Raw genomic sequence first — 23862 nt, forward strand, 5'->3', positions numbered from 1 at the left:
CACCAACAATACTCCATGGATTCTAAAATGATGCTTTCAAAGTGCAAATTTAAATCTTAAAGCCGCATCTTTTACATGTGGGAAGGGCCTTCTTTCACCTTCGAGCTTTTGGTTTACAGCTGAGCACCAGCAGAACGAGACATTCGACTGGGTTGAGATAAACTCAGCACACGACATACACTGTTAAAAGGACTTTCAAGTAAACTTGTTTATGAAATGTGATGGTAGCTTGTTGTTAACCTACTGTACAGTGCTTAAAGGAGTCGCTCGACATTTTGGGAAAAATGCTTATTCATCTGATAGATGAGAAAATTATTAATCCACTCTCAGTTCGGTTTACTTAATGTAAAGCTACAGGTAGGAGATGTTTACCTTGGCTTAGCAAGTCTGAATTAACTAGCCTGACTCTGTCAGTAAATCAAAAAATAAAAAAAATTACCTCGTAGCACCCCTCAACCTCACAAATAAACAAGTTTTATCTTGTCCATTTTATCTGACATACAAAACGCCACTGGTTGCCTGGCAACCTCACAGTCACAACAAGTCTCCGGTTTTCAGGATTAAACAAACAAGATGAAAAATGTGTATTAGTGAGCTTCAGATTGGTCCCACTGGTAGGCGGATTTTGTTAGCTGTGAACAAAGCTAGCTGCTAACCAGACCAGCTGAATCCCATGTTTTCCAGTCTTTATGCTAAGCTAAGCTAACCCTCTTCTGGCTCCAGGCTCATTGTTTAATACCACCCTCATGTTTGTAAGAAAGCTAAGAAAGCTAAAGCTAGACGATGGTAGCTTAGCTAGACAGCTAGTCTGGCTCCTCTGTTCAAAGGTAACAACATCCGCTCACCAGAAATTGTAAAGCTCACAAATTAATACAATATATTTCATTTGTTTAATTCGTAAAACAAACTGAAATGTAAAAAAAAACACATTGTGATATTAGAGGAGTTTTAAGCCAAATTACTTCTTGGCCTGGAACAGTGATTTCCTGGAGTAGCCACTGGTTGCTAAGCAACCCTACAGTGACGACAAGGCTCCAGCTTTTGTACAAACTAAACAAACAAGACGTAGCAGATAAATTAGTGGGCTTTAGAGGTGCTGGAAGATGGATTTGTAGTCTTTATGCTAAGCTATGCTAACTGTCTCATGGCTCTGGCTTCATATTTAATGGACAGTGATGAGAGTGGGGTCAGTCTTCTTATGTAACTTTCAGTAAACAGGCTGGTAGCAAGTATTTCCCAAAATGTCAACCTATTCTTGTGAAACTGGCTGGCACTGTTAAAACAGATCCAATGAGTCCATGGACACACACACACACACACACACACACACACACACACAGACACGTGTGCACACACACACAAACACTCACACCGGCACTCAAACAGCATCATTTCTGGTAGATTCTTGCTGTAAAAAGACTGAAATACAATAATTCTTGGTGAATTGTCATAATGCATGATTATAGCAACTCATCCTAATTATTCAGTGGAATGTACTGTATGACAGAGCAGCTATAAACACGCTTTTCAGTCTTAAAATATAGCAATTTGTTTTCTCTTTGCAATTCCAGCAATGACACTGACGTGCACTGAGCCAATGCCACTATTTGCTGATTTATGTTAAGATAAAACACTTTGAGATTCTGCACTGAAACATCTTTGTGCGGGGACTTAAAACATAAAACTTTGCTTCTCAGGAACATCAACACTGATTCAAGGCCACAGCGGCATCTGATCCAGGTCTTAATGCATTTACAGGCAAAGCTGAAGGAATGAACAGAGCATTATTTCACAGAGAGGAAACAAACTCCCAAATAGGCCAGCCGTGGAATGTCTCTACTCTGCTCCTCCTTACATTAAAACCTGATCAAGTACTGAGATGCTGCTTTGTGATATAAAAATTTCCCAGGAACAAAAAATAAAGACGAAGGGGAGATATTCCAGTTCTTCCATCTCCCAAACCTCAAAAATATCTTTAGACATCCAAAATATAAAGTACCTTTTTGTACGTTTTATAAAAGAATCTCCTTGAAAAATACAATAAAATTAGATTTTAAAAAAAAACTATCGTGCAAATTGAAGTTTGAGTGACATACTTAAGACTGTAAGACATCACAAGGTGGTGTGCAGCGACTGTTCTGCCACCTGCTCTGTCCTCCGTGCTGGATGAACGATGTGGTCAGACTTAAGTGTTTCCTCCGAGTTCCTCGTGTATTTGACACACTGGGAGCCTCCGTCGGGGGGCAGGTTCAGCTGGATGCTGTCTGTCTGCGCGAGCACAGGCGTGGAGGTGATCCAGCTGGACACACTCAGGTCTGACGGCTCTAAAGTCTTATCGAGACACTCCGCGTCTTTGGTGGAAGGAGGCTGCGGCTCCCCCGAGAGCAGGGAGGTGTCTTTGGTGTAAGGAAGAGTGTCTATTTCTGTAGGGACTAGTGTGTAAATATCTGAGAGGTCCTTCACACTGTCTGTGGGCCCCTGTGAGCTTCTCCGGTCCTCTTCATCGGTTTGGAAAACAGGCCCCTGTGATGTTTTGGAGCTGGGGAAGCTCCTCTGGTCTTTTTTATTGCAACCCTTACTGGAGGGCTTAGCGAGGGACAGGAAGGGAGGCTTGGGGCTGAGCGGTGACCCCACCTTGACCCTGCTGAGGCTGAGGATGTTCCTGCGGGTTTCAGCGGGGAGTTTATCTAACTGTCTTCCAACTTGAACTGGGCTGGGAAACAGCGTGCCTTGACACGCCCTGTAGAAATATCTGGAAAGTAAAACAGAGCCAGACATCAGGACATGCTTCTGCACTATTCCAGAGATGAATGCCAGGCTCCTGGGGCAAACATGAAAGGCATCTGGTACTGATACAATTCATGGCACGGGACAAACATATTTGAGAAGCAGGCTGGTGTTTTCAGTCAAACACAAATCAAACACAGGGTACCTGGGCAGCAGTGCTGCTACAGGCGTGACGACACAGAGCAGGTAGAAGAGGGGGTCCTGCAGCAGCCTCTGCATGGTCCAGTAGGGGTTGGAGGGGGTGTAGCAGGTGGGACAGGAGGCATTGTAACACAGAGCCACTGTGAAGAACAAGGCGATGCTGAAGCCAATAGACAGCCAGTTCATCCAGGTCTACAGGGGAGGGAGACAAAATACCTGATTTAGTTTTTTTTAAATAATCACAGCCAAACTGATTTTTCAGATAGTCAGTAATTAAGTGAGTGAACATCACTGATGACAAAATATAATATTGTACACTTAAAATTTGAGCTCCAACTAACAGCTACTATCAGCCATTAAACCATCCACAGACCTGACAGTGATGATGTGTTAACCAGTCCAAAGCACTACAAAAATACAGCATTCATTTGACCTGAATAATTTCATCACGTTACCAGACTAGTTACAGCAAGTTAGTCCACCTACTGTACATACATACGGTACCCCATGAGGACTATTAATCATTCATAAAGGGATGACATTGGATGATTTATGTTGACCAACATCCTCACTGACAAACTGTAAACTTTAAAATCCCAAAGTCACAGTTGTGGCATTAGCTCGTCAAACTTGGCAGTAAAGTGTTCTGATATCATGCCAGGACTGTGAAAGTGACCACTGACGCTGACGAACACGGAGTCTCACAGGTTTTTAGTGATCTAGCCCTGACTTTTCTGTATCGGCCAAACTCTAAGATATGATACTGAAAAGATGCACTGAAGCATTGTTGTAATCTGAGGATGTGGCAAAGTCCGACAGATCGGGAACAGGAGCAGTCGGTTCATCGCACAGCTTGTAAACAAACCCCTGTTCGGCCTAAAACACGTATTTAAAGATGTGGAAAGTCCAAGCGAGTGCAGCCAAATGTCAGAAACCTCCAACATGTTTACTCATGACAGCAAAGACTACCGTGGGTCAAATTTGAAACAGAATGTTTATAGTACAACAGACAGATAATTATAATCAATTTAAAGTTGCATTATTTGTTTTTTCAGCAGAACAGGCTGTGAACATTACATACTATTGCTTTAAAAAGTTGATATAGCAAACAGTTGTGTAATTACACATACTGACATTAGCATTTCTTTGGAGTTTATTCCTTCCTTCACCTAATGAATATAAATCCAATCTTCTGTCTCTTAGCTCTGTGTTTAGTCTCCACTAACTCCTGATGGAAATATCTGACTCTTTAGCTACTAAATACCCCACTATGTTTCCCACCTAGGTGGAATTAGAGCCTTTTTTCTGAAAACAGCTGCCTGATGCATCTGAAAACAATACTATGCTGCAGTAAGAGTGAACCATAGAGGTAAGGTTGCAGGCTTTAAAATCAAAACAATGAGCAGAAAGATGCTAAAATGCTCCAGAGAGCTGAGGATCTGTAGAGTCGAGTGATAGTTCCCTGAAGCTACAACTTCATCTTACACAGCCATTGGATTGTTTGTTAACATAAAAATATTGATAGGTGCACTTGTAATGTTTGCATTTAATTTCAAACAAGTATATGAACTGGGGGTTTGAATGGCACATCAGATGTGCCAAAATATAGTTTTCCAGTTACCCTTGCTTGTTTAAAACCTGTCTAATTGTCTGACCACTCACGTTCCTTACCATGTGGGAGAAAACAAATTAAAGTCCAGCTTATATGCGAGCAGGAGTTTGCATTAAGCAGGTGTATGGAATTGATGAATGTTATTAATATGGCAAGTCTGCACACACAATATATCATATGGAGATATGTGTTCTTCTTTTGTTTAATGAGTTTAGGCAGCTGGAGCAAAAACTGCACTTGTGTCACCCCGGGCCGCTCTTGAGCTGACTGGCTGATAGACATCTGACAGAGTGGATTATATACAATGGTTCACTGGAGTATTGTTTCTCCTGACACACACGGGCACAACACACACAGAAGCACATAATTAATTACAGCCTCACAGCTACTGTATGGGGGAAGAGAAAGAGCGCTGCCTGCTGTCACCTCAAATACCTTTAATTGACTTTCACAGCCGTTTACCAATCATGCATGCATTATGTTCCCAAGCAGCCAGAGAATGAAGTGCCTGCCAGCTGAGCATTTGGAAATGTTTACCTTCGGTCGATGCTGCTCACCATGAATACCTCTCTGCACGAGGGGCTATCATGTCCAGTAAGGTAGTTAGTGAAAAGGACATTTTTCATGTACAAAACTTGTCAGGCTAAATTTACAGCCTCAGTATAATGGAAAAGACTCTGATTCAATGTGGGGTCATAAATTTAAAATGGCTCACGACCAAGACTGCCGGGCCATTTATGAGAACTACACGTAGATACCTAAGAATAAAACCAAGGCGGGGAGGGAATGTGGGAGGAAAAAAACATAAACAGGGATTTGGGAGCTCTGTGGCAATGTGAAGTGGTGGTGAGCGGGAAATGTGGTGGAGGAGTTTGCAGAGGGCCTGGACTGAGGTAGGCATGCTGTCAAGCTGATATATAGGCTCAGAGGCTGCAGAGCTTTCTGGTTCAATCCAATCAGCTGGAGTTAAATATCCACATGCCTGTCAGCCTTCACACAAGTGCTCTCACAAGGCCAAGATGCTGCTTTCAGAAAAAGCTGCACTGAGAGAGGGGGGCATTGTTAAGTGAAGAAATCTTCCAGTATTGCCATCAGTTAGTGAAAAATGAGGGTCCTTACCCAGGTTTTGGTCTCAATGCCCAAGTGCACCAGAATGGTGAATAAAGCAAGGGTGGTGATGGGAGTTCCCCATGTAAACAGATCCACGTCAGAGTCAGCGTAGGCCTGGAGGGAAGAAGAACGGGAGGAGACCGGGACAAAAAAGAGTGGAAATGATGAGTAAGAGTGAGGAGGAATTACTGACTGAAGAGGAGCTGACGGAAATGAAAACCAGACTCACAAAGTAAGGAATGAAGAAGCAGACCAGACTTTGGTAGAAGGCATCAATCATGTTCATCCAGAACATGTATGGCTTATATTCCTGCAAGATAAAATCAGAGATGTGCACTCATGACCCTCATCAATGGGACCGAGCAGAGGTGAAGATCATACCAAGGTGCAGTACAATACAGATATATTGTCATAAATCATTGAGTTAAAGCTGAGCTGTTTATAGTAATCACTACTAATAAGGTGAAATCATTGACAAAGCTACAAATTGTACATTATTGTAATCATAAACAATAATCTTACAAAATGAACAACTGAATTTAAAAGTTCATTGATACAGAGTCATTTCATTTAACATGAAACATTTGTGGTCGGTTAGTTTCTGGTATTGCGTGTTACAAAAATAGTACAATGGAGCCAACAAACCCTTTATAACACCAAAGTCACACAATAACACAAACAAACTAAATGATGGAGGCAGTGGGAGATCAGCAACTTGTGTGTTTTGTGGGGTAAAATTACTCTGTTTACCAGTGGAGAGGGATATCACAGCTGTTTCTGGTTAAACAAAAAGGATCTTTTAGGTCGATCTCTGTGGGAATCCTTTGCATAATGTCAGTGTTAAAAACGAGGACTTTAAGTCGACGAACTTTGATCAAATGCAGTAGTCCTGAAAAATTACATTACAGCATCTGCAGCCCGTTTCGTGGCTGCCGGCTGAGGGGATCTACTGAACCAGCTGACCAGTAACATGCTTCAAATGACAATGCCAACATGCTGATGTTTACCATGGTCTTATGCGTTAGCACGCTAACATTCGCTAATCAGCACTTCACACAAAGTACAGCTGAGGCTGTTTTTTTTGCAGGTATTTGGTCATTAAGTATCAGACAATCTACATTTTTGACCTTGTGATAGTGCTACATTAAGAGTTAAGTTATTACAACTAACCCCCAGACGGTCATGAATGCACCAATTTCTCAAAATACTGGAAAAAATAAGCTAAAATAATGTTTCTAATCAATCAGATTTTGTAAAAAGTATGTAGTTGGTTTATATGTCTGGGTGTTCATATTTGAAATGTAAACACTACGTGTAAAACTGAAATGTTACATTGTATCGTAACATTTCCAAAATTGTGAGACTATCAACTAATTATGGGCACAATAAAAAAAAAGACGATGAGAAAAAGCTATGATGATAATAATATCTATTTATACACATCAAATACACATGATTTTCTGTAATATGATGCTAATATGATGTAGTGTAATGAAAATCAGTAGGTAGACAGTTTGGATGTCAGTATTTAGATTCCATAAAGGAAAGATACTTAGTTGAGGAAGAGCACTTCTTTTCTTTTTGCCCTCTGGCTTCTTTAGGAAACAGATCTTTTAGCACCGAAAGAAAAAGGGACAAATAGAGAAGCAGACCGAACCTCTGAGTTCTGGCCGTTTATGTAGAGCTGAGGTAGTTGTTGGAGGGTCTCCACTGACACGTCTTTGTCCAGAGTGCCAGTGATGAGTTGTGGGAATGCAGAGAACATCAGGTTGAAGAAGATAAGATACCACTGGTCAATCATGGCTGAACCTGAGAATCCACAGTAGAACTGATACCAGAAGATGAGCGCTACAAACATCTGTGGGAAGATAAAGGTGACCAATTCACACGAGGAGGCAGGACAGAAGAACAAGAAAACACACCATTTTGTGGAAATAGCTTCCTTATTTGTTGACTGATCTGAATCACATATTAGCTGTGTTCATTTCAGCATCTGCACAGATGCTGTGTGATGAGTATATACAGAGACAAACGTGTCTTACAGCATTCTTGTAGAAGAAATAGAGAATCATGTTAGCCAGTCGGGAGTAGCACCAGTGTCCGTGGACCAGCAGGAGTTTCTGGAGATACCGGAAACGTGGGAGAGCAAAGTCGCTCGCCATCACCGCCTGCAAAACACCAGAAGGACCCAACATTCAGTCTCCTCCACCCTGCACTTTCTCTCTCCCTCAGACCATCAGCACACACACGTGACTTGCACTGCTATTGGAAGAAAAACTGTAGAAAATGGCTGGCCCTGCTACACTTGCCTGCCTCTCCTTAATGAATCTTTAGTGGCTTTAATCTTTCCAAAGCAATAATCCTGAAACGAGCTCCCCACCTTTTGGGATTCATCGCTACAGCAGCAAGCTGTCAGCCCCATCGATCAACATCGAAAACAAAACCCTCCCTGTGGTCAAACCCGGTTTATAACTTACATTTTAAACGGCACCTACAACCCTTTATGACACGGCTCAGCCGTCAACAGTATTTGTCAACAAGAAGAATAACAGTAGATGCCTGGTTGCGCTGCAATTTAGTCTCCGCTGCGCTCTAATAACGTCCTCGTAATGACTACATGGGGAGTGCGCTAAAAGAAAGGTGTGTTAATCATAATGCAGTGCGTGGCGGCCTGAGCAAAGAAATGTGAGTGTCAGCGCGCTGTGGAATCCCGAGGAGTGACCGCTGTCTCATTAAGAACGAGTTTGATTAACAATGATTAATCTGGTGGCCCAGTTGAGGATGGGATACAGAGACTTTAACAGATGTGCTACACAGCAGTGTCCCTCCGAAGCCTCCCTTGGAAGTTAATTGGGAGTCTCCATCATTGCTATGCAAGATCACCTTTCTGGAACAGGGTGCTTGAGTGAAATGAGCAGGGGGGAGGGTCAGTGCACCTGTTTTAAACCGCGCCGATGCCGACTGCCTCGACTGTGGCATTGGCCATGACCTTAGAGGCGGGAGAGAAGCTGGTGTGGATGGAGTGGAGACTAAAGCGCCCATAAAGTGCACTGCTTCACTGGAGGACACTGGACGAGCTTCCTGACTCAGCAGCACACAGGCAATCCTATTTAGAGGATGTGTATGGATGTGGTTAGAACATGCACTTAAGACTAATGAAAACCCATTAACTATGCTCAAGAATGTGTCTTCCCTTATTCCCTTATCTTCCATCCCATAGCTCCCCCTCGCTCCTCTCTCACCCCTCAGGATCTCTCATACTGCCTTTTTTCTTTTTCCTTTTTACGATCCCCTTCAAATCACCCAACAGCTCATCCATTTCTCTCTTCATCCGTCCCTCCAATTCCTGTATGGTCCCGCCCAGGCTTCTCCTTACCTGCATGCCCTCCTGTCCCGAGATGCCCACGCCCACGTCTGCTACCTGGATCATGCTGACATCATTGGCCCCATCACCTGAGATTAATGTAGGTAGTGAGAAAGACAGAAAATAGTCCCTCAGAACAGGAAACTGAGTACATTAATACTTAAAATGTAATCAGGAGAATGGCAGGACATTGGTCTGCCAGCAGCCTGGAAGCAAAGAGAATCTAGATGTGTTGTCGTGTATGTGGGAGGAACATTGATGCTTCACAGAGATGTATTCAACTGTATTAGTATTAGCTCTGCATGTGTGTGTGTGTGTGTGTGTGTGTTTATTGTTCGCCTGGTGCCCTTCACCGGCTCAGCTGTCCCTCTGGTTGGGCAGAGCCGGGCCTGGATTGCAGTTGATGAGTAGCGGTTTTGTTTTTGCTCCACTTTCAGGGCCACAGAGAGGTTTTTTTTTTTTTTTTTAACACCACAGGTGGTGGAGTGGGAGATGAAGTGTTGGTGGGCAGAGAGGGTTTTTGTTGTCACAATAGTAAACACGACTGGAGCGTCAGCGCCGGCTAAATATGAGAGGTGGGTGGTTGGTAATGAGCGCTCAAAGAGAGGTTACCAGTTTGTGTTAGCTGGCAAATACTGTTCCAGTGTGGCTGAATCTATCCAAACAGCAGTGCTGCAGCAGGGGATGACAGTCAGTTAGTGACAGTACAATATCCCCAATGCCCTCTACTAAAAGTTATCTGCAGAAAAGTCTTTAAATCCTTAATTGCACATATTCCTATCCAATGGAAAAAATGCCTTTAAGGCTCTCAGAGTGACATAATAATACTGGAAATGTGGCCTCTAGTTAGCTAGCTAGGTAGAACGTGCAGCTGTGTTAGTTACTGAAGTATTGTATTGTGTTTATTTCCAGCAGTCTGCAGTTGGTTACTTTCGAATTACTTTGGCATTGTCGTTGCTCGAGCTAACAGGAACTAACATGCTGAATTTGGCAGCAGCACTAAAAGGCTGTGATTGTACAAAAAAGCAGTTATAACAATAAAAAAACATTTTTTTAAAGGTAATTTGAAGTAAAATGTAACTGAAAACGTAATCAAATATAAATGTATAACCTTTCATATGGATTTTGGTTTTCATAATGAATTGAGTTATAATCAATAATCAAATTATTTCAAAATGAACTGGTTTATTTAGATATTTCTATTCATGTGACTGCTTATTTTATAGCATCTCATCTATTCATTCACAATTCCGTATTGACTGAAAATCATCAGCTCCTCATTGAGCTCTGCAGAGGCCGGATAACAAGACATTTGCTTCAATCAGGTGTGTTGGAGGAGAGAAACATCTACAACACGCAGGACAGTGGGACCCAGGACCCCCCAGGACTGGGAAACACTGGATTAGTGTATAAAGGTCAGAAAATGGTGGAAAGTGCCCAGCGCAATTTCCAAGAGACCAAGGTGATGTCTTTAAATGATTAAATTACAGTCTTACAGTCTAATGCCAAAGATATTTAATTTACATTTATATAAAAAAGAGAAAAGCAGTAAGCGCTCACGTGTGATAGTGTGGAGCCATGGTTAGTATTTTATTCGATAAATGACATCAGAAATTAACTAGTTGTTATGATAAATTTTCTGTTAATTGACTGATTATTTCACCACTGTTGATGTGCACGAACATCTTTGCCTGGTTCTAACAAACCATTCATCTTTTCCTTGCCTACTGTAAGTTATTTCCATTGCTGCAATCGAAATAAATAAATTGCACAGTGAAATGTAAAACAGAATTTACATATAGACCACAGTAGGTCGAGGCTCCATTCTTGTTAGCGGTGTAAAACAGATGTGGTCTGAAAACGCTGTGTTGTAATGAGAAGATTAGGGCAGTGATAGATATTAGGGCTCCAGCATCATCTGCCGTCCCCACAGAGATGTAAAATAAGAGAGCGAGAGGAGCTGCAGTGTTTCCTCCACATTACTGCTAACATGGCAATGACAGAAAAGCGCTTGGCTGGCAAAAATGGCATCCTCCCGAGAACAGCAGGAACAAATAAACGGAAAACAGGGAAAAGACAGTCATAAGTCAAACTGACATCTTCATGTCACCTCCATTATGCTACAGCTTCATTAAGCCACTGTGTTTAATTACTAAGGTGCCTTAAAATAACATGGTTTGGACCTAGTGGTCACAGCAAGGGTGCAGAGGGTGTGCGTGATGAGTGTGCACTTCTGTCTAAAAGTTCAAAGTCAACTCATATTGACACCAAAGTAAGAAGAGCGTCCAGGAGCTTCACTACGTCTGCGTTATGGTCAGTTAGCCACACTGATATCCATGCAGATGTCCCCATGGCGTAGGAATATTTGTCATCAATTAGTGAACAGGAGAAGATATCAAATCTTCATAATGCTGGAAGAATTTGGGGAATTTGTTTTCTGTTTATGAGTAACAACTGCTGCAGGGTTATTAGAGAGTGGCACCCTGTACAGTGGCAGCTCATTGGATAATGAATGGTTAATTTAACATGGACAAATATTTTTACTTCTGACACTAAAATGATCAGCTGCTCCGATTCTTAATCTTAATCTGGACACGGTGCCAGACCAGTGAGTACATAAAGTGTCTTGTGACCAGGGCGTCGGACCGGCAGGATGAACCTGGGTGGGACACGAGAAAGAGCAGCACTGTTCTTTCATTACCACCACAACGGAGGCCTTGAACAATGCATTTAACCCCAGACTGCTCCAGTGGGGCTGCTCGAGCTGTGGTCGTACTGTACAGCGTAGGTTTGAAAGTAACTGTGGGACCATTAAGCCAACTTCAGTGAACCTAAATAAAAGTTTATATAAAAAAATGAATAAAAAGATTTTCAAATTACTGGTTACTGACTTCAGCGTGTGAGCAATGCTTTGAAATGTGTGTGCATTAAAAAAAAAGATGCCTTTTGTTTGAACTCATTGGATAAATACCAGTGTGAGATTCAGTGTGGTTTGGAAGTTATGTAGCTTTAGGTCTTACAGGACCTCTACAGTCAGTTTCCAAAGAGGTTACGAGCCTGAAATCTGCAAGTCAAATCCCAGTATAGAACTTGCTTTAATACGGTAGTTGAGTATTTAGTTTTGCACTTCCCACATGTTGGGATTCTCACAGGAGACGGATTTAAAAAAGGGTTAGGGTCAAAACTCAAGCAGCAGAAGCCATGATTTCCTGACTTTTAGTTCCTTGTGAGGGTCAAGGTCCAGAATGCTGGATTCTATATCACCCATAATAACAGCAGAACTCTGCTCTGTTAAACATGTCGCTTCCAACACAGGTTTTCTATTTAATTAGGGTTTTTAGTAAATAAGTTTCATTACTTGAATCCCTTGAGAAATGACAAACTTTAAGTGAGCCAGGGTGAAGTAGGAGAGTCTTTTGATCGTTTTTAAAGTTGGCATTTCCCCTGTCAGCAACTGTGAGTGCCGGGGGGCTCAGGCATGTTTTGATTTGTCTGGACGCTACGGGATCTTCCAACAAGGTGATGGCCTAAAGGCTCAAGATTACAGCTTATTGTTGAATGCATCTATTGATATGGAATGGATATGGAACAGGTTATCTGTTCGCTAATGGAAAGAGAACAGAACACGTGTATGATGAGCACAGCTCTGACTGGGATCTCGAGGTGGGCCGTGAGCACTGGTCATATCTGAAGCATCTGGATCAACAGCTCAAATTTAAAAGTGGCAGTACGTGAATATGAATGAGTGTCTTATAGATCTTGAAGGTTTACGTACCTATGGCCAGAGTCATGACCTTCAGCTTGTTCCGCACCAGTTTGACCACCATGCTCTTCTGCAGCGGCGTGGAGCGGCAGCACAGCACTGACCGGCAGCTTCGCGCCACAGCCAGAAACTTGTCCTCCAAGCTCTTCTCCAGCGCGTAGGCCAGGGTCCGCCCGTCGATCACCAGGCCCAGCCGGTGCACCGTGAAGGGAGCGGCGTGGGAGGAAGAGGACGGAGAGGAAGAGGGATAGATCTCAAAGGGTGGAAAGTTACTGTGGAAGGCCTTGGTGGCTTGGTCCGTGGAGCAGCAGAGGAATTTGGCCTGGATGTAGTGTAAACTCTCCTCCAGCAGCAACGCACACGCCTCCTGGTTCAGAGACAGGCACAGAGTGGGCTGAAGGTCAGGAACAAGTTATTTAATATCAAAACTGCCTGACCGGCTCCACATCTGGCAGACAGATGCTTCAACAGCACAAAAGTAAACACTTTTGGTCCTTAAAGGACTGTCCGCCCTCATTTTTTCAATAAAGTTTTTGTGTTCACTGAGGAAAAGGACAATGGTAATATATGAGTAGCGTGGTATCGATCTTTAGATGAGAGGACCGATTCCACCTTTATGTCTATACTGTAAATATGAAACTACAGCTAGCAGCCAGTTAACTTAGCTTAGCATGAAAAGGCGTTTAGTCATAAGCCAAAGTGCTAGACAACATAATGTGGAGGAAAAGTGAAGGGATCACCAGAGTTATTAGGACTCATCCTCTGGGCACTACGGATATGTGTAAAAAATTTCATGTTGTGAGATATTTCAGTCTGGACCAAAGTGGTGGGCCAACAGACATTGACATTGCTAGAGCTGCAGTGCTAGCATGGCTAAAAATCTGAAGCTGTCATGCAAATCTGTTTTCTTGTCAGTGAAGCAAGTCTGGCTTTACCAGTGAACTCTCACTACACCTGAGAATCAGCATTCAGCGTCAGAATCTCCTCCTCAGGGTCCAGCAGCTTGCAGGCGTACGCAATGTTGACGGCCGTCTCCTGTTTGTCGCCCGTCAGCACCCATATCTGCAGGCCGGCCTTCCGCAGAGAGGCTATGGTTTCAGGGACCCCGTCCTGCAGCCGGTCCTCGATGCCCGTCGCTCCTGTGGGGGGGAGAAGCATGATGATGACACATCCTCCAACATCCGCAGAAGAGTGAAGAAGAAGAGAATAAAATTGTATACTGATTAAAATGAGTGTTCAGGTACAAATGTGTTGTCAAACAATTACCCAGAAGCTGGAGGTTTGTCTCCAGTCGTAGGGCCGACTCAAAGAGCAGCTCCTCTCTTCCCTGGATGGCCGTCTCAGCCTCCAGGTGATGCTGCAGCCAGCAGGCATACTGCTCCTTGCTCAGAATCTGACACAGGATCACACACACACACCATAATTTAACATTATCAGTTCCAGTACTGGGAAAATTTTACAGTGAGGCAGCTTTCCCTCCTTTGCCTACATGGCAGCAGAGGATCCATAGGGGAACATGAGACCTTGAGAAGGTACTTTATCACATGTCTTTGGTGACGGGCTTTGCACAAGCGGGGATATAATGAGGCCGGCTCGCGAGAGCATAAATTAACAGCCTGGGAAAGCGGCACAGATTGCAGCTGAGTCACGAAGAATGTCACTTTGGAAGGGCCAGTCCATGTGATCGGCTACAAGCACAACCTGCCAAAACGCTGCTGAGACACATCCTCTCCAACGTCTGCAGCAGTTCACTGCAAGAGGGGGCATTTGTTCAGCACTTCTTAAGACGTTTATGGATCCCTGTTACCTTTTTTGCAATGCACAGCGTGCGAAGGCCATCTGCAGCGTACAGGTTCAAGTAGTTTTGGGTCCGGTTGACAATCTTTTTCTGGCGTTTCCCTTTGGAGCTCCCTGAAGAAAAATAGTAAAAAAAGGACAGACGATTGAAGATTAAATATCATGGTTTTTAGGGAATTAGCATAAGTGGTTCAGCATTTTGGTTCCAGATTTCTAAAGGCTTCTTCCAAGAGGCACATGAAAGCCATCTGTCTTCACACCTAAATTAACCATGTAACCACTGCACCTCAGTAGATTTCACCATGCATTTGTATTACTCATCAAGCTGCGTCTGGGCTCTATTTCAATCAACTATCTAAATGATGTTAATGAGTCTTACAAGTTGCTTTTTTAAGTGTTTTGAAGTATCATGTTCTGTGATAGGGTCTTATTTAAGTGTCTCTGTGGCGCAGCATCTTGGCCGTCTTTCTGGCAGGGGGACGGTGCACAAACAGATTGGGCTCCTGACACAGACGCACCAGCCAGCACTCTGATCGCCAGCCTTGTAATCTCACTAATAACACAACAGCTTGGCAGGCAGCGCTACACATGCACCGTCACGCAAAATTATTTTTACTGAAAAGAACAAATTAACACTCAACTGTCAATAATCTGAAGAAGTCAAATGCAAAAAGGGCATTTTCTTCCCCATGAATTCTAAATATGTTTTTATCTAAAACTAAGGCAGACTCACAGAAGTTTCACTTCTGTTTGTGACAGAAACTCTCTTTTCTCTTACGTTGTGGAAAAAAAGGATTTCCAAGGACAGCAGGAGTTTTGCCTTTTAACAAATAAGCTGCCAGGACCAGACGGCCTAACAGATGCAGGTGGAACTTCACACAATGTTTATTTTTCCTACTACTGAAAATGGGAAAATCCACCTAATATAAGGTTTGTGTCCTGTATGTGAAATGTTCCCTGGGCAGTTTTTGAACACTATAAATGCTAAAGATCAATGTTTTTATGTGCGGCTCCCCATGGGTACACATGGGCGATATGGTACACTTTCCAGCTTTGCAAATGTTTTATGAGGAAGGAAATGCATTCAGCACGTTTGTTAGACCTCAAGGACTCACACAATGTGACTTAGTGAGTAACACTCAATGTAGACAGAGGTTGTTTGTTTTCAGGAACAGTCCACAGGGCGCCTTTAAACCTGCAATAATAAATTTTTTGGCCACTTGAGGGCAGCAGAAACAATCTGTAAGCACAGCACTGATACATTACCACCTTTTAAATTGATATGGCTCACGTGTTAGAAAACAGTTGCCCATTGCCACATCCAGCAGATTATGAACATTATCAATATCATTCATTTGAAATCGTGTCTCTGGCCACCTGATGAATATGTCCAACATTCACTGAGCTCTTCAGTTCTGTTGTGTTCCCCACACACACTCCTCTGGCTCTTCAGTGACTGCACATCCCGCTATGTTCACCAGCTAATTGCTTACTTTAGTCTGTCTGCCATTTTGTTCTGGACAGTAGTGTACAGTGTGTTTTTATGGCTTTTTTGGGGGGGACAAAAATAGCCATCTGGTGCAGCTGAAAATGACAGCGGTGACAGTGGACCCAAACAGCACAATTGTAGGCTGGAGAATTAAAACAAAGAGCAGAAAGACGCTAAAACACACAGTTGAGCAGAATGACCAACCCTTTTCACATTACATATAGTCACGTGATCCACTGTTGTTATAAAGATATTTATCACAGCAGCTTTAGTAATAATAATAATAAACAACATCATATGAAAACTCCTGAAGGTCAAACTGAAGTGAAAATGGCAAATCAGATATTAAAATGTAAATTCTGTTTCAAGGTGGAATTTTGTATTAAACTGGACCCTGCAGCAGGAATGAGACAGACCGGCTGGAGTTACGCAATGACACACACTCCAGCTTCAAAGCGCCAAGGTTCAACACGCTACCTCCAGCACCTCCATGTGCACTGTTATTAGAGTGACACTGAACAACTCCCTTGTTGCCTGAATGGAGCCATTATGGAGGTCTGTGTTATGAGGAGGCCCAACTCATTCTGAACTCTTATTGGCTGGTGTTACCCAATGGTAAAACAAAGTAGCAAGTTGTCTGTGGGAAGACACACCCTGTCGGTCATTAAAGTTGCTGAACTGAGACACATAGTGGAGGAGGGGCGGGGGTGTGTGTGACAACTGTCCCGATGAAGTCTCTCTCCTCTAGTGAGCAACACCGCTCAGTGAATTTTAAGTAAGTGTAAAACTTCTGAAAACGGCACACTGTGCCAGCTCAACCGTTGCTTTATAGAAGGCATTAAAAATGATGAACAATCAGACAGCGTCGCGCCTAAATGCAAAGGGACCGACATGGTCCTCATAATGGAAAATCAATACAATAAATCAGATTGTAATTCAGAATCCCTCCAAAAGAATAGGACTGCACAACAGCTAGAAAACATGCCAAAACAAGATAGGAGCGCTGTCCTCCATCAATGTGTTGCAGTTAAGAAGTTGAGAATTTAGTGTGAAAGCATTTTCCCATGAAGCGGAGCTGCCTTGTTCAGATGAACTGCCTGCCTCTAATGAACAGGAGGGAGGCACTAACCAGGCATGTGAAATCAATGGATTACCCACACGATATGACAGCATGCTTTTACTGAGAGGCAGTCAACACGTTTTTGCTGCTCATGTAGATTCAGCACATCTAAATATAAATATGTGGAACACACATATATCCAGTTTATGGGGCCTTTGCGCCCAATATGACATCCTGAAAAGAAATCCAGATCTTACCAACTCATGCCCAGTGCGTAAAGAAAAAGACATACTGCAGTGACTTAACATTTATGACTTCGATAAAACTAGAGGGTGTAGGAGAGGAGTGGTCAGAATTAATGCAGGCGAGAGACCTCTTGTCCTTTGTATAGGTGAAACAAATGAGACTACACTTCCCACAATGCAACTCAATAGCACTTTATGTTAGACCCATCCTGCCCCGTGTTTTCACACCTGTAGTTCACTTCATTTAGTCCAGACCAAGGAAAAAAGTGATGTAGTGCTGCCTTTTACTTCTGGTCTGGCTGATGTTTATACTGACTTAATACAAAGAACCAATGATTGACGGAGTGGAGTTTGATGAGATGGATTTTGAAATGGACTGACAGGTAACTCGCTGACGACTGTCATCCTGCATCATCAAGGTCGAACTTCAGGCACTCACTTTTAATTGGGAAAATGCTGAATGCTTGAGTTGAAAACAACAAATCTGTTTTAATGACTATTCAGATATGCAGACTTAGAGATCATTTCCCTCAATTCATCATCAGGAGATAGATTTAATAGTTTCGCTCTTAAATTCATACTAAAATCACATGCATCACACATGCACAATCACAAATCACTACTGGGACAGTGAGACCCTCCTTCTTAATAGGTTTCAGTCTGGTTGTTTTAACACCATGTGTCTAGTTCGTAACTCAGGATCAAGCCCAAAGCTCCCTCACAGAACCCCAGAAAATATTATAAAACTGCTTTACAGGCTGAGTTGTACTCCTAGTGACAAAAACTAAACTGGCCCTTTACTGTGAGGCCATGGAGCATCAGTTTAGACCACTGCAACTCTACACTGCAGCTTTCCATTAAAAAAGAAAAAAAAAAAAAAAACACAACCAGAATAGACTTCAAAAGCACCTAAGTCTACTAAAATTATTAGCAGATCAACAGAAAATGTATCACCAACAATTTATATGTCACTGTACAAACAATGAATAATGAATGAATGAATAATGAATATTGAAATCATTATTTGCAGCAGTACAAGCTGTATGTTGTATCAAGCCTTCAGTCTGTGGGCTTAAACAGTTCTTGCTAAGCACCCCTGGACAGATGTCTGGTGACTGTGTACAAAGCATTAGTGAAAAGTGCCTGTGTAGCTCTTTGTGTGCCTGGAATACTAACAACCAGGTACACCTTCGCCATTAGGACGTTAAAGAACATGAAGAGTATGGAACAAGGTTTTAAGATCACAGAGGAAAAATACACAAGGAAGTGTTTTTTTTTTTTTTTTTTAAAGGTACCAATAAAGATTGGCAGTGAGTGTTGCAGCTCTAAAAATACTAGTTCTTACATAACATGTTACCTTATAGGTTTACATCAGTGGAAAATATGAAGGTTTGAAGGAGGGGTGAGACCTTGGGTGCTCTACAAAGACAAAAAGCTCCTCCCTGTGCAGGCATGTTAGTCCACAGACACAATGCACACAGTAATCATTTTCACAAAACCTGAAGCAGCTACAATTGAAACAGTCCATCATTTGGGATTGACCGCAGTGAAGAGAAGATATTTTCAATTTGCTGACATGTTCAGTAAACTCGTGTGCTGTGTGAAAATTACATTGAATGATTTGTAGCCGATGGTAGGTTCACAGCCACCAAGCAATAGTTCTGCTGGAGAAGACAGCAGATCTGTTTACTGCGGCGTGCTGCCGGTGCTGTCCGGCAGCACGCCGCTACAAAACGCATGAGAGCATGTTGACAGCAGTGACACCATTTATCAAGACTGGACCCCCACTTAATTCACAATCACAAGACATTCCTGACACTGTGAAAGTGGCCAAAGTGACCGTATAAGTGAGTGTTTCCTACCTGTGTCGGGGGGTTTGATGAGGTCCATGATGACAGAGTCTGCTCCTTTAGTGTAGACGGTGATCTGATCCGTCAGAGGGTGTCTAACCACTACAGACATGCGTTTCCTGGTGGAGTCAAAGCCCAGTGTATGCAGCAGTTCAAAGCTGAGCTTCCCCAGGTGGGGCAGCTCAACAGTAACCTGGTCGGGGAGGCGTCCAACAAGGGAGCACTTGTAGGCCCTGGCAGCGTAGACCAGCGCAGCCTCATCAGGCGACTCGGCCTCATAGCGCAGCTCGCCCTCCTCCAGGCTCCAGGCCTTCCCGTCATAGCTGGGCGGGACAGGGCTGAAGGCGTGCTCCAGGCCCCTGGGAGGCTGCTCCTCGTCCAGTTTGGTGAGTGTGCTCTCTGCGGACGGGGAGGACAGCATGCTGGAGCATCCCTTGTTGGAGGAGCGGTTGGTGATGAGGCTGGAGGAGCTGCTGCTGTTGGAGCCCGAGGTCAGTCGGCTGGGGGTGAAGCGTTTAATGAAGTCCTCGATGGTCTTCACTGGGGACTTCAGCTCAAACCTCACCCGGACCTGGAGGACAAGCAGAACTGCAGCAGTGAGTACTAGAAGTTATATGCAACTACAAACATCATTGTTGCACAGCTTTATGCTCAACCTTTTCTAATTCATGTTGCTGGGAGGAAGTCAGTTTAAGAAAGTAAGCTTTAAGCCTTTTAACTGCTGCTCGTGGCAGACATTACGGCAGCAGTACACTTCATCAGAACTGCTTGTCAGATGGCTGAAGAGTATTTAAAGCCCCCTCCCTCTTACACCTTTCCAAAATCAGATCAGGAGGGACTGTGCTCGACTATCTCTGTCACATTCTGAAACCGATGATCCGACATTCACACACATTATGTGATTAGCCAACTGTGTCCAGGTGAGATAGTAGGTAGGGCTTCTCTCTGGCTCTCTTCGTTCTTTCTGTACACACCTGTCAGAGGATACTGTATGAAAATGACCTATTATCTATCATTATAACTGTGAATGTTGTCATATTGATAATAGAAGTCATTCTTGAGTTCAGTTCTGAATTCAGCCCACAGTAAACTGCATTCACTCCCCAGAATAAAAAACAACAACATGAAAAGAGATGATATAGAAACTAAACAGAACAACCTTTACTCACTGTCACAAATAAATACAAAGAAAAACATCCTGTGGCATCAACCTTTTCTCTGTCAAAGCACTGCAGTCATCACTGTGATTACTGCTGTCTGGACTGTGGCAGCCTCACATGACAAGTAGGTTGGCAGATGCTCATTGCTGGTTTCTCCCACCGTGGAGGCTACTCATTAACCTGTGACCAATCTTATGTTAAGCTGCCTCAGTCAAAACACTTCTTCAAACATTATCTTAACACACTTAAGAAAACTCATAAAGTCGATTTTATAACCATTTTAGCCTTAAAATGGCCTTTGAGAAGTCGGGCCCAGCTGTGGGAGCATAGATGACTTCAGTACTGATGAAAATGCACCTCCTGGCTGTTATCCTTTAGCCAATCCTTTATCCCAAGGTGGAGCAATACAATAGCCGAGAAAGTGACTCACTTTGAGGACTGGTGGCAGCAGGAGTTCTCACACATATAGATATAAATCATTCAGGTGCCGGGTTAGCCACAAGGGCATCATAATAAAATGTGAACAATTACATTTGCCCAAAGGACAAAAAAAGCACAAACAACAAAAAAAAAAGAGGAAAAAAATAATAAAAAGAGAAGACTGTATCGAAGCCAACGTTTCTGCCCAGATTTACATTTCCTTCTATCTTATCAGATAACCTCCAAACAAAAACACAGAGAACATAAATAATGTGTCACTTTGTAAAGCTTAATCTGAACAGGTTTGTGCCTCTGAGTGGCAGGACAGCGAGCTGGTGCACACAGTGTGTGTGAGGAGAGGAGAGGAAGAGAGGATATCACCTCTGAACAGGACAACCACACCCAGCCACATACAAAAAAACAAAACAAAACACGGATACACAACGGCAGCTGGACTGAGCACATCAAAGATACAGGCAGCAAAAAACAGTGAAAGCTGCTTTTAAAAGGGAGACTTTACGTGTTTTTAGGAAGGTTCCTGTGCCTTTGAGACTGTGTTTTTCAGGGAAAGTAGCCAAAAGAACAGGCAGCAGATTCAATTCTTTTTGTCAAAAGATGGAAACTACTCCCATGTTGTTCAAAAACAGAAAAACAAAAAAATGTGCAACATTAGAGAGGCCCTCATGTTAGTGCTTTGGAAGGACATTAGTAGAACTGGCCCCTGTTGGAAGCTCTATTGATGCTCTTTATAAAACCTCCCAGTATTCAAGATGTTATTCTTGTTTTAAAGCCAATCTAAAGCGCATGCTGACATAAAAAAAAAAAAAAAGTGCTGCAGAGATTAGAATCGAGCCATGAAAACCAAACTGACTTGAAACATTTATTAAAGTTATTACTGTGGCTTTGATGGTGCATTGAGACAGAGTGCATCTGTAGGAATCCTCAAAAAGCACAAAGGGGGAGGGGGTGGTTCTCAACCCTTTTGGTGTGTGACCATTTATAACAAAGCAATGTCTTCTAGTGAGCCCACATCAGTGGCTGTGGATCTGTCATATCAGCCAGGGACCAGGAAGACAATTATTATTATTGTTATCAGTATTTTTTTATTTTTTTTTTTTTTAAACAGAGGACTGTCACAGGTATTTTCATGAGACAAATTATTTCATTTTTGTAAGTTGCATTCGATTCGCTCCAGGGCCCAGTCACTGGACAAAACCTGTCAGCCCTGTATCATCATTATGACTTTAGCTTCTTCACCAGTCGTGCAGACACAACTACAACAACAACAACAACAACCAGGAACTGTGAACATACAAGCTCCAAATATAGCTGCACCAAATTCAATAAAAAAAAAAAACTGACAGCCTATCTGACCACCACCTCATTCATTTCTGAGTGCTGAAAGGTAATCTCTTACTGACCTGAAGAGGATTTGACTAGATGGATTTTGTTGGGGCGGGGGGTGGGTGTTACCTTGTGTCTGGGCTGGTTGGGGGAGGACACCACCACCGTGTTGCAGATGGTGAGAGCGATGAAGAAATCAATGATGTCGGCGAGGTCAGAGGGCAGCTGGGACATGGGCTGGCTGTGGAAGCGCATGAAGTCCATCTGACTGCTGCATTCATTGACTTTGTCTAGGAGCTGAGGGTCGGGGGTGATATCTTTCTCCTGCAGGACAGAGGAGGGTTTATCAGAGGAGAGCACACAGCACCGGGTAAGAGGACGGTGTGAATGTGAGGCGCACTGACCATGGGGCTGCTGAAGGCCGTGTGCTTGGACAGAATGCTGGCGCGCTTGGCCTCCGCCCTGCTGCCCGTCCTGCGGTGGGACTTTGTGCTCTGGGAGCGCAGCACCACCCGGGCGCTCTGGTGGCTGGTCACACTGTCGCGCCTGGGCAGGGTGCCACCGTGAGACGTACACTCCTCTTCCTCAGAATCCACCTCCTGGTACATGGCAAGTCTTTTAGCTGGATAACACACACACGCATGCAGAGACATCATTAAGCGTGACTTTAAAAGGCAATGGCTGCAAACTGTTTTCGTAAGGGAGTGTGAGAGTGTGTGTGTGTGTGTGTGTGTGTGTGTGTTTGCTGGCTAATCTTACCATTGGCATCATGGGAGTACTCCACCCCTGCCACAGTGCAGCGGCGAAACACCATCTTGTTCTCTGTCAGCGTGCCCGTCTTGTCAGAGAAGATGTATTGCATCTGGCCAAGATCCTCAGTGATATTAAGAGCTCTGCACTGTAGGTGAGAGTCTGTCTCCTCGTCGTACAGATCCATGTCCTGATGGATGAAGTACACTTGGCAGATCTTGACAATCTCAATCGACACAAAGAGGGAGATGGGTATCAGCACCTAGGAGAGGACAGAGTTTCTCTTAGGACAGAGGTAGAGCTGGTTATCAGTTTCTCCGGCCTACTTTGTGAGGCATTCACACTATATACATTTTAGGGGGTACCTGTACCCCAGGGAGCACTTCTGGAGTTGCTTGGAAAGACTAACACAACTAATTAAAAAAAAAAGAAAAAAGAAATTACAATTGAAAAAAGAAATAATACACTTATCAAGTCAATAGCAACACCTGTTGTGAAGAAAAAAAGTGAGAAAGGGGGAATTAAGTGAAACAGACAAGTCATGGCTACACAGTTAAAATAGAAAGCTAAAAGTAATGGATAAATCATTAAAATATTCAGCTACAGGTCATGGATAAATGGTTGAAATTGTTAGCTAAAACAAATTGCTAAGTAGTTTAAATGGAGAATTGAAAGTCATGGACAAATGGATGAAATGAATGGCGTGTTAATGAAGGGGTTCTTAAGTTTCTTTGACAAGCTTGTAAGGTTATATCTACCAAAAAAGGTTGGGAATCTCTATTTTAAGGATTATCTCTAAAACCTTTTCATTAGATCGAAATCTTAATAACTTAAGAAATGATATACAAATGTCCTGGGTATATGTAAGAAATGCTGGTGTAATCCACAGTCAGACATTTCCAGGCAACGTTTCTGGAAAGTAGTTCCGGAGAAATTAGTCATAGCTTTGGGGATGGCAGCTCAGCCTGCT

The 23862-nt window shown here is 43.1% G+C and overlaps 1 protein-coding gene across 1 annotated transcript in view; it reads right to left on the bottom strand.

Moving 5' to 3' along the window:
- Positions 1-1088: 1088 nt before the first annotated feature.
- Positions 1089-23862, bottom strand: part of atp10a (ATPase phospholipid transporting 10A) — a 30884-nt gene continuing 8110 nt past the window's right edge. Inside the window, exons 7-21 of the mRNA XM_070831558.1 lie at positions 22902-23154; positions 22547-22764; positions 22272-22466; positions 19231-19789; positions 14585-14688; positions 14044-14170; positions 13732-13916; positions 12790-13144; positions 9027-9103; positions 7693-7818; positions 7308-7508; positions 5880-5960; positions 5660-5764; positions 2933-3120; positions 1089-2752 (exon numbers count right to left, since the gene is read on the bottom strand). Of these exons, the coding sequence (XP_070687659.1) occupies positions 2113-2752; positions 2933-3120; positions 5660-5764; positions 5880-5960; positions 7308-7508; positions 7693-7818; positions 9027-9103; positions 12790-13144; positions 13732-13916; positions 14044-14170; positions 14585-14688; positions 19231-19789; positions 22272-22466; positions 22547-22764; positions 22902-23154 (3414 nt within the window). The 3' untranslated portion in view covers positions 1089-2112. The remainder of the gene's footprint in view (positions 2753-2932; positions 3121-5659; positions 5765-5879; positions 5961-7307; positions 7509-7692; positions 7819-9026; positions 9104-12789; positions 13145-13731; positions 13917-14043; positions 14171-14584; positions 14689-19230; positions 19790-22271; positions 22467-22546; positions 22765-22901; positions 23155-23862) is intronic.

The sequence above is a fragment of the Pempheris klunzingeri genome, chromosome 6 (genome assembly GCF_042242105.1).
Source record: "Pempheris klunzingeri isolate RE-2024b chromosome 6, fPemKlu1.hap1, whole genome shotgun sequence".
In the NCBI taxonomy this organism is placed as follows: Eukaryota; Metazoa; Chordata; class Actinopteri; order Acropomatiformes; family Pempheridae; genus Pempheris; species Pempheris klunzingeri.